At 41.8% G+C, this 10,837-nt stretch overlaps 1 protein-coding gene across 2 annotated transcripts; it reads right to left on the bottom strand.

Annotated features, from left to right (window-relative positions):
* Positions 1-53: 53 nt before the first annotated feature.
* Positions 54-10,819, bottom strand: SUPT7L (SPT7 like, STAGA complex subunit gamma). 2 transcript variants are annotated; one of them, XM_057742496.1, is made up of 6 exons: positions 10,457-10,819; positions 9,554-9,654; positions 8,158-8,776; positions 4,478-4,802; positions 3,130-3,367; positions 54-1,634 (listed from the first exon to the last, which is right to left on the bottom strand). In XM_057742496.1, exons 3-6 carry the CDS (start codon positions 8,568-8,570, stop codon positions 1,372-1,374), a joined length of 1,239 nt encoding a protein of 412 aa, XP_057598479.1. In that variant the 5' UTR covers positions 8,571-8,776; positions 9,554-9,654; positions 10,457-10,819; the 3' UTR covers positions 54-1,371. The 2 variants fall into 2 exon arrangements, with proteins under 2 accessions (XP_057598479.1, XP_057598478.1); XM_057742495.1 differs by having other exon boundaries at positions 10,537-10,819.
* Between the last annotated feature and the right edge of the window lie 18 nt (positions 10,820-10,837).

Here is a 10,837-nt window from a genome sequence, read left to right as displayed (position 1 = left end):
CTGATGTGTATTTTTCATCAATAAATAAGAGAAAATGAAGTTAAGCCTGGAACAGGAAGGGTTTAGATAAATGTGCCAAGGATGTACAATTAGCAAACTTATAAATGATCTGGTAACAGTTTAAATTATAACCTCATCTTGTTGCTACTGCATTCATATTTATTCTCAATGCCTGGGACATTTAAGGCACTCGACATGGGCCTTGATTTCTGGTCTCTACTAAAGGAGGGCTCTAAATTTCACAAGACTTGTATTCTGCACCCTTAAACCAAACTCCAGCAGTATTTACCTGCTTATTCCTGTGCTACAGCATTTACTTAATAAATACTGACTGAGACTATCAGATGCCAAGCAGGGTGATACTGCGATGGATGAGGAACAGCAGTAAAGCTGTTTAGGACTTGATGTAAAGCAGAAAGGTGCATACCATTATCCTTTTAGAGGCTGCTCATCCAGTAGAAACACTGCGCAGGTAGAGAATTTCTGGCAAAGGAACGGACCATTGTTCTCTGATGGCCCAGCAGATGCAACAAATGAAACACACAAGCCTGTCCTTGGACAGGTCCTGTTTGCTTCATTCACAAAGGAGAAAATGAAAGGAGCAATTGAAAAATGTGAAAATATAAAAACGGTGAAACTCTAAAAAAAAAGATCTGAGTGGAAATAAGGAAACAGACAAAGAGGGTGGAAATGCATGGAATAAGTCTAGAGAAGGTAGAAGAAAATATGTGGCTAAGAGAGGGCTGTCTGAAGAAGCAAAAAGGCTGTTCACCATAAACTGCTCTGATTTTATAGGAGACTTCGTGGGCAGCAAAAACAGTCTGAAAAAAAAAAAAGACAACTGATAGATAAGCTGTACTGTGTTTAGCTATTTCTTTCCTATTAGGTATCAGCACTGGATTCCCAATGACGAACAAAAATGAAGCAAATTAAAAGAAAAAATTTGTATTTTCCTGTGAGTCTGTTCAAGCACAGCTTTGAGGCTTAATAACATCTCCATCTTCATCATATCCCTGCAAGGCAGGTCAAAGCAGTATGATTCTCGGTTGTGCAAGAGAAACAGCTCTAGAGAAGCTAAGTCACTTGTCTAGTCACACAGTAAAGACAACAGGGACAGTGCTTTAGTCTCTGGATTACTATCCCAGTGTCATGATGTCTGTGAAAGGTAGCTTGGTTGTTGCAGAAAACTAAAAAAACTGGATGCAAAACGAAAAAGCAGACCTATTTGGTTAAATCCAGTGCCACTGATAACAGGAAAATCCACTGTTTAAGACTAAGAGTCAAATCACTGTTCATGGAAACAAATTAGAATACAACAAGGTTTTCTGCTGAGTCTTGTAGGTCTGGACAGAAAATCTCCCTCTTGGCTGTTTATATTTTCCTCATCCTCTTTTTGCAGCGCTGGTTGAAAACAGGGGAGGACCCCATGAGGCTGTCAGTGGAGTGGGAGCCGTAGCTGCTATCTGAGTCATCAGGGCTCTGGGGGATCCCAGCTTCACTCATGCCTGACATGGGCTCCTCGAACACATCGCTGCCCAGCACACCGTGCCCGGAGACGTTGCCTTCTTCACTCTCTTGAGGCTCCATTTTCACATGGGCCAAGTTCCAAAGAGGGGAAGCATTTACCTCAGTACCTGGGATGGAAGAAAAACACAGAACTAACTAGCAGTAAGAAAGGCTGGAACAAAGTATAGGCATACACCACCCAGGGCCGACTGACGGCCTTTGAGCTCAGTTTTCACTCTGATTCTCTACTTGGCTGGAGAATATGGTGATTCTTCTCTGCTCAAAAAGTTACCAGCTCTAAATATCTTCTTTTCCACTTTCTCACCCTCCTTTAGCCCACCCCACCCACCTCCATTTTCCCTAAACCAGGGAAGTAAAACTCTGCAGGTGGAAAGGTTCAAAGGCAGGCACGACCATGGGCTCTTGGTCAGGTGTTATAGCTGCTTGTCCTTTTATGGGACTGTCTTGTCCTGCCTTGTGTTTGGGTCCCTGGTCCTCTCTCACATTATGAAAAGTTAATGACCACTACAAAATGCTAGCAGCAGTTCCCAGACTGCTGAAAAGAGACATGACCCCTACGTCTGCAACAATTTCTTTTTGGCTCTCCTGCCTCTGTGTCTTCTAGTAATACTGTTCTGTGGTTATGTCTTCCATGGTGAAAGGCTCTCTGCTCAATACTTTAAAAAATGTGGCCTAAGTTTCTGTTTAGGCTACGCTGGAGGACTGGCTATTTGCATCATTTGTGCATTGATGAAATAATTTATATTTGTAAAGAACTGAATGTCTAGACTAATTTGCAGTCTAACTGACTTAGGGATCAAGTCATCTAGTTCTGAAGGTAATCACAGAGTCTATCTGGAAGAAGAGGCCACCTGCCTGTTACTGGGTAGCCCTATTTCAATTCCTTTCAGTTCCAACTTGTTGGGAGCTACTTTAGCAAGGAACCCCAACTATTCAATTAACATTACTCCATCTATCTGGAAGTTGCCTTAATTCAGTACAAGCATCAGGAAAGACCAGAATACAGAGAACAGGAGGCCATCTGCCCACCCAACTGGGTCAGCTGAATTAACTCTGGTAATCCAGAGGATAACACTTGTTGCATCTACATCCTAACCAGGAATAATTTTAAAGGATGTCTGGGGACTTCCCTGGTGGCACAGTGGTTAAGAATCTGCGGACAATTCTTAACCACTGCCAATGCAGGGGACACGGGTTAGAGCCCTGGTCTGGGAAGATCCCATATGCCGTGGAGCAACTAAGCCCACATGCCACAACTACTGAAGCCCACGCACCTACAGCCCATGCACCGCAACAAAGAGTAGCCCCTGCTCGCCACAACTAGAGAAAGCCCATGCACAGCAACAAAGACCCAGTGCAGCCAGTGAATAAATAATCAATTAAAAAAAAAGTCTGTAAAGCTGTGCTAGTCCTTTCTTCCCTAATTACAAAGGGGATGTTGGTGTCTCTAGATCAGTGAAGCTGTATTTGTTTTTAGACTTTCCATTCTCCTGTCCATGCCCACTTTTGTTCTTCCATCTCCAGAGTCTGAATGCAAAACACAAGAAGTATTGAGACTGGCAGATCTCCCAGAATCAAAATGAGTAAGTTGTTTTCTCTTACTTGAAGCCTGTGGCGAAGCCTCGACCTCCAGGTTAGATGGGAAGCGCTCACTCTGAGCCCCGAGGACCCCCATGGGCAATGACTGGTCTCCAGAAGCAAGGTCAGCCTCTAGTTCCTCACTGACAGGGAAGGTGATGTCGCTCACAGGTTCCTCCTTGATCTTTACAGGTTTAGTGTCCTCTGTGGCCTTCTCAGGATTGACAATCCTTTCATACTCTTCAGAGAGCTGTTTACTAATCTGTTGGCAAGCAAGAGTCAGTTTTCCCAGGAAATGTTAAAAGCAAGTTGGAGAGTCAGCTTGTGGCATCCCATGGAAAAGCCAACAAAATATGAATATCAATAAAGACTGCCAAAGGAAGGAATGTGAGTTTTAAATTTGTAAATGACGAGACACGTAAAGAAAATTGGTTTGCCAGAGAATGTGTATGTTGTTAATTAAAAGGCACATAAAGGTAAAAAATATTTAGACTGTATTATATCTGAACTGGGACAATTTTTGGCTCTAAAAACTAACAGTTGACATAGGTACCACAGGTGGATAATGAACATTGTAAGAAATCTGGATCACTTAGCAAAGGTGATTGGGAGTCAAGAATTCCTTATCATATTTTAGATTTGGGGAAACCAAAACAGTGAACAAAATGCCTAACACCACAAGAGCTGAAGAGATTAGATATATCTGGTTATAACCCAAAATGGTGTCTCCCCCACCACACTTCACCCTTGGGCAGTATCACCTCACTCTGTTTTTTTTCTTTGTTTCTTTCCCTTTTTTTTTTTAAAGATGTTTTTGATGTGGACCATTTTCAAAGTCTTTATTGAATTTGCCACAATACTGCTTCTGTTTTATGGGGGTTTTTTGGCTTTTTGGCCACGAAGCACATGGGATTCCAGCTTCCTGACCAGGGATCGAACCCGCACCCCCAGCACTGGAAGGTGAAGTCCCAACCACTGGACCGCCAGGGAAGTCCTGTTTTGTTTCTTTTTCATAGCACTTAACGCCATCTGAAATTATTTTGATCATTATTTGCTGACTTGTTTTTGAGTAAGGAACTTGTTAACTGCTGAATCCCACAGTGCCTGACTCACAATAGGCACTCAATAAATACCTGTTGAATAAAAGTATGCTAACCACATGCTATAATTTCACTGACTAATAAAGGAGACCCCTGGGTCTGGCCAGGTCAGTGATGAGGCCAGCAGAACACAGCCAGGGTCATGAGGAAAGCAGGTTAAATCCACTCTGTTCCAAGGCCCTGTGCTGTGTACTCTAGAGCAAGTGTTAGGGATTCCGCTGAACACCCCTAGGTTACACATCTTTACCCGCTTCTCCACAGGGTCCTCTCACCTGCAGCATGTAACTGTGATAGTCCTTGATGCGGTGCTGCCAGAACTTCTGGAGGGAGAGCACACTGCCAATGCCCACTTCATGGAACACCTGCTCCATCACGTCGGGGAAGGGAGTCTGCCCCAGCCGGGCCTCCTGATCCACAGCAAATCGCAGCAACTTGGTGAACTTAAGGCAGTACTCGTGTGCTACATCAGTTAGGGTCTCCAGGACACTCTCGTTAGCACACTCGAAGCCTGCATGGGCCAGGATTGTGGCCACTGCCTGGTAGAGGAGCTGCCGGCAGGAGTGCCAGCTGAGTTCAGTCACAGGTTCCCCTTTCCCACTGAAAGTGGAGACATGGTTGTGTTATTAATGCTCTTGCAAGGGGGTGACCTGTCCTGTCTCCCTAGGGGTTGAACAGTCCCAATCAAAGCACTGGCTCAGCTTTCCAGGGGAATTCTAGGCAGGTTACATAGCCCAGTTTCATCTTGCTGCTGTCAGGGCATATCTCAACCACCCACAGCCATATCCCTGAGCTACTCCAATTATATAAAGTTTGAACAGGCGATACATGTCTATAGTAAATAGTATAAAAGGGTATCTAGTGAAAAAGAAGTTCCCTTCTGCTTGTATCAACTGCTTGATTTTGATTTTAAGAACACAGCTCAGATACCTTCACCACAGCATAGGTTCCTCACATACTGGGCAATATATGGACTTCTAGAAATTCAGTCCCAATTAGGAGATTCTTATTTAACTACAACAGACCATTTGTAAAACTGGGAAGCAACTCAATTTTATAAAAACAATTTAAAACATACATAGCTTACAAAGCATTTTCATGCTATTTTATGCTGTGAAATTGGTAGGGGTCCATATTATTATACCTATCTGGCAGGTGAAGAAATTGAAGCTCAGAGGGGCTGACTTGCCAAAAGTTTTTTGGTAATATTTAGTGATAAAGCTTCTGACTCTAGGTCCATGTTCTTCATAATATACTGTTTTACACCTAATGACTATGGCAAAAATCCTGATCTTTCTGAAATAAAAATAAGAAACCTCCAAAAGCTGTCTGGTCTTTTAAAAATAACTTTTAATGAGCTTCTAAAAATTTAACTGTTCCCCTGAAATTTCCGATCTTCTGCCTCCCTCTGACAAAGGAAGTAAACAGATAAAAATAAAATAGGATACAGAAAATTACTCTTCCCTGGTCCATACTTGACATGTGTCACCTCATGCTTGCTGTGCAAGAGTGCTTGAGAAGCTATACACCCATACTACAATTATCTGCTCAGTAGCAACTACTGCAATTCACATAATAATTGGAAAATAAAACCAATTGCCAGATAACTTTTCATCTACTGTTTGCATCATCATTTCCCATGGCCAGTCTCTCTGGACCAAAAGCTAAAGGCTTCAGAAGTGCCTAATAAACAGAGCTAAATCAGTATTGCTTTACTTAATACATGGACCCATTTCAAAGGAAAATAATTCTTCCAGCACCCCCACAGCTGATGCAAATTACTTTTGTTACATAGTTTCTTAAATATGTATAAAACAAACTATGTTTAAACTTCTGATGTTCACAGAATCTTCCTAACAGTCAAAATTAGAAAATTGACAAAAAACTACAAATTCTAAATAACAGCATCAATTTAATATGAGGGACAATATTATTTTGTTAAAGCTAAACTGCTCTCAAAATGTGCACTTGGTACCGACTGCTACAGAATAAGTATTTTGAAGTTGGGCACATCTATACTAACATCTGGCAAGCATGTATTGACATATGCCCTCCCTTTTTCACTATTCCAACATCTTCAGAATCCTCAATTAGACAATGAACCATGACATTATCTGGCCTTCATCTGGCCCAGCTACAACCCTTATAAGTCTTTTTCTGTTCTTTTCTCATTAGTTTGGGACAATTAAAATAGTAGCAACTTTTAGCATCAACAAGCAGATGCAATAAGTGATACACAATATTACCTATGTAGTATTTTTACCAAACATTTAATCTGAATCCAATCTTGAGGAAATAATCAGCAAATCCAGTCTGATTTGGGACAGTCTATAAGACAAATGACTTGAACTCTTATAAAAGATTAATATGTTTTATAAATGGTGGAAGGTATTCTGGCTTAAAAGACACTGAAGAAGCAGAGAAAAAAAATACTTTATGATATCATTTATATGTGGAATCTAAAACAAACTAGTGAATATAAGAAAAAAGAAATAGACTCACAGATGCAGGGAACAAACCAGTGGTTACCAGTGGGGAGAGGGAAGGCGGGTAGGGCAAGATAAGGGTAGGGGATTAAGAGGCACAAACTTCTATGTATAAAATAAATAAGCTACAAAGATATATTGTACAGCACAAGGAATATAGCCAATATTTTACAATAAGTTTAAAAGGAATATAATCTATAAAAACATTGAATCACAATGTTGTACACCTGAAACTAATATAAGATTGTAAATCAACTATACCTCAAAAAAAAAAAGACACTAAACAGGTATATATAACAACCAAATGCAATGCATGAATCTTTGTTAGGTCCAGGACTGGGAAAAACTATACCTACAAAAGATATTTTGGGGACATTGGAGAAACTGAGTACAAACTTATTAAATGATAGTATTCAATTAGTGTTCATTTACTTTCATGTGATAATGGTTATCAGAATTATGTAGGAAATTTCCTTATTCTTAGGATAAGGGGTCTGCAACTTTAAAATATTTGGCAAAAAAAAGTCTTTATGTGTATGTGTATACGTATACATATATGTTTGTATATTTGTGTGTAAATGTGTGTATACACACTTACACGTGAGAGAGAGAAAATAAATGTGGTAAAATGTTAACAATTGGTGAATCCAGGTGAAGGGTATTTGGGTGTTTGTCGTACTATCATTGAATATTTAAACTTTTCTGTAGGTCTGACAAATTTCAAAATGAAAATAAAAAGTAATTATTTGGCACCAAATGCAAACTTTCACACTGAAACCTAGTAGTACCACTAGTTATAAGGCAGTGATTCAGAGGACCTGGAGTAGGGCTTCTCAAATTGAAATACACTTATGAATCTCCTGGAGATGTTAAAATGAACATTCTGACTCAGCAGGTCTGGGTGGGTCTGAGACTCTGCGTTTCTAACAAGCTCCCAGGTGATGTTGATGTTGCTGCTCTTGGACCAGATTCTGAGTAGCAAGGATCAAGAACATTTTTATATTATTTCTTAATAAACTGTGTTATCAAAATGAAAATACACAATTAAAATATTCTTGTATAGAACTTGTGTATTCCTGATGGTAGGAGAATAAGTCCATGAATCTCATTTTGAGGACACTAAGCTAAACCCATATTATACCTTTTAATTAAATAGAAAGACTAGACTCCGAGGACTATGAGGCCATGGCCTATTTTACAAACTAGTGTAGTATCTTGCTCCTAGTAAAGTGCTTGGCACATATTAGGCACTCAATAAATATTTGCTGCATCAGAAAATAAAAAAATACAGACTCTGGATTTGGAAGATCAGGGGTCAAGTCTTAGACTTCCCACTCATAATCTGAGCAACTTTGGCCAAGTCAATAATTCTCAGCCTCAGTTTCCTCATGGGAATGTGATCACACGCTTAACAGGGTTGTTGGGAAGATGTTTTGAGAAAAGTAAGATATAGCAAAGCCTCGCCTTACCGATAAAAGTCACTCTCTGGGTCACTGTGCCGGATCTGGAATGGTGCATTGGGATTCTTACAATCTAAAGGAAGGAGATCATCAGGAAGAGGAGGTGATCCAGGGCAGGATGGAAGAGGCTCAGTGTCTTCAGTCTTCACACCTTCTGTCTGTTGCTGATTCTGGGCCTGAGCTGTGGCAATGAGGCTGCGCAGACGTCGGTTGTGCTGGATCAGCTGAATGGTATGGATGGTGAGGCTGCATGGCTCTGAGGGGATGTCCAACATAGTGGGGGGCTTGGGCTTGTTGGCTGAGGGTTGGTGCAGGGGTGGGTCATGGACTTCTACTAGTCGGAACTCCCGAGGGAGCAAGTCAAAGGAACTTCTGTTGCTCTGGCTTGACGAGATTGGTATCTCTCCCCAGTATCTCAACATTTTGGAATAAGAAAGGAAGAGCTTTCTAGTTAAATGTAGATGATATCCTAAAAGTAGTGTTTTAAAATCTCTAGCAACTGCAGGTTATGGACTTCTGTAGTGAAAAATATGAAGTCTAGCCAATTATTTACATAAAAAGTAGGCAGGTCAAGACCACTTAGAAAAACGTCAGTGTCAGCAACACTGTAGGACCAAGGATGTTCTCCCTGAAGAAATTAAGAGAAATATAACTGTTAGATGCCAGTCATCACAATCATACGCTATGACAATTCCTACTGGACTGAACCACAAGGTAGAGTTTGGGTCCTTAGTAGATTAATAGCTGCAACAATATCTGGGGCTACAGTGTCCCTATTTTCCATCTCTCCCCACTAACTCATTACCAGAACTGCCATCATACCCGATCCTGAACAACTTGCAAGGCAAGATACTTGAATGAGACCTGGAATGTTTCTCAGAGTATCTTGACACATCTGTCCTGGATCAGTAGGAGAACAGGGAGTAGTGTTAAAGATAGGAAAGGGTGGTTCTTTTTTTTCAGAGGCGGGGGGTGGGGGGGAGAGGTGTGCTGTGCAGCTTATGGGATCTTAGTTCCCCAACCAGGGATAGAACCCAGGCCCTGGCAGTGAAAGCGCTGAGTCCTAACCATTGGACTGCCAGGGAATTCCCCAGGTGGTTCTTAATCTGCAAATGCCAGGCACGGGAACCTTTAACTGGTTCTGGTGGAAAAATTTATGAACCACTAATCTAAATGGTCTTATGCATTCAACTTCTGACACATACAGGGAAGGATCTGAGATGTTTTTTGTCTCCTAATATCCCTTCCTTCAGTCTCTCCTTGTATCAAATCTACTCTCTACAGTAATGCTAGACTTAATATTTTAAACTCAGACCTAATGCCTTCCCATTGCCTACTGGAAAAAAGTCAGTCAAAAATTTTTGATTTACCATGCAACAGTATTTACAGTATGGCTACAACTCACCTTTCCAAATTCATTGCCCACATGTCTTTTCAAATTCAACAAACATTTATCAAACGCCAGGTGTTGTGTGAAGAGATAACGGCTAATGCAAGATCCTTGCCCTGAGGTGAGGGAGAAAAACATAAAAAGAACATTTCAATATTAAAGTGTGTGGTAAGTGCTGTTGTAAAGACACAGACCTGGTGCTATGAGAAAACACAAAGGAGAACTTCCTGGAGAGAATGACCACCTTAGTTCTAACAGTATTAAGACTACTCAGGTTGAGAATGCCATGCATTTCTACAGCTTAAAGATGTGATCTCTGCCAGAAATGCCCTGCCACCCACCATATCCCTGGCAGACTTGTATTCATTCTTAGGTATGGCTTAAGTCACCACCCTCCACCACCTCCCTGGTACATCTCCCTTCATTATATTCTCACAGCACTTTGTATGTCTTCATCACAGCATTTATCCCTGTATTTAAATGAGTACTTATCTCAATTTTATTCCTCCCTCTCTCTCACAACTGTGATCTTAATACAGTGTCTAAGATTTATTGAGTGCCTACTACATGCCCGGCCTTGCCTTTACTGTTAATTCAATTCTCCCAACCTCCCTATGAAGTAGATACTATTATTATCCCACTTTTCAGGTGTGTAAGCTGAGGCCTACTGTCTTGCCTAATGTCAGAAATGGCTCTGAGAGAGTATTAAGACGGTCGGGCTCCAGGGTCTGCACTCTTAACAACTACACTATGCTGCCTCATTAATTGGTTTCCGAAAGAATAAAAGAAAGAACGAATAAATGAATGAACCAAGTGACAACAAAAATCGCCCTCTCCCCTAACTTCACCGAAAGGAGCACGAAGGACAGGCACCAAGCACAAGCAATGCCCAAGCCCCTACGGGGGCTCCTCCGTCACCGTGAGCAGGCGCAGGCGCCCATCACAGGCTCCTGGGGTCGCCTAATGCTGGGGCAGCGCGGACACAGGGAGAGCTGGACCTGGACTGCGGCAAGGAGGCTCCACCATGGACTGCCACGTCGCAGGTGCGGGGCTGCGCGGCTGTACGACTCCGAGAGGCCTGAGACAAGGGTCGCGTCAGGCCCGGAAGGCTGGTGTGCTGATTAGTGGTTCAAGGCTGCCGGAAGCGCTTCTTCTCAATCAGGCTGTGCCACAGGAAGTCATTACAACCTGGTTGCAACCTCTAAAGATGTCCCCATTCTGACAGTACCCAGGCCGTCTTTTTCTGTTTTCCTCTTATCATAACTTCCCGGGATAGTCACTTCTTCACAACGCTTCGGG

This window comes from Hippopotamus amphibius, chromosome 7 (assembly GCF_030028045.1).
Source record: "Hippopotamus amphibius kiboko isolate mHipAmp2 chromosome 7, mHipAmp2.hap2, whole genome shotgun sequence".
NCBI classification, from domain to species: Eukaryota; Metazoa; Chordata; class Mammalia; order Artiodactyla; family Hippopotamidae; genus Hippopotamus; species Hippopotamus amphibius.
Note: the sequence above shows the minus strand (reverse complement) of the source record. Positions and strands in the feature narration are given on the sequence as shown.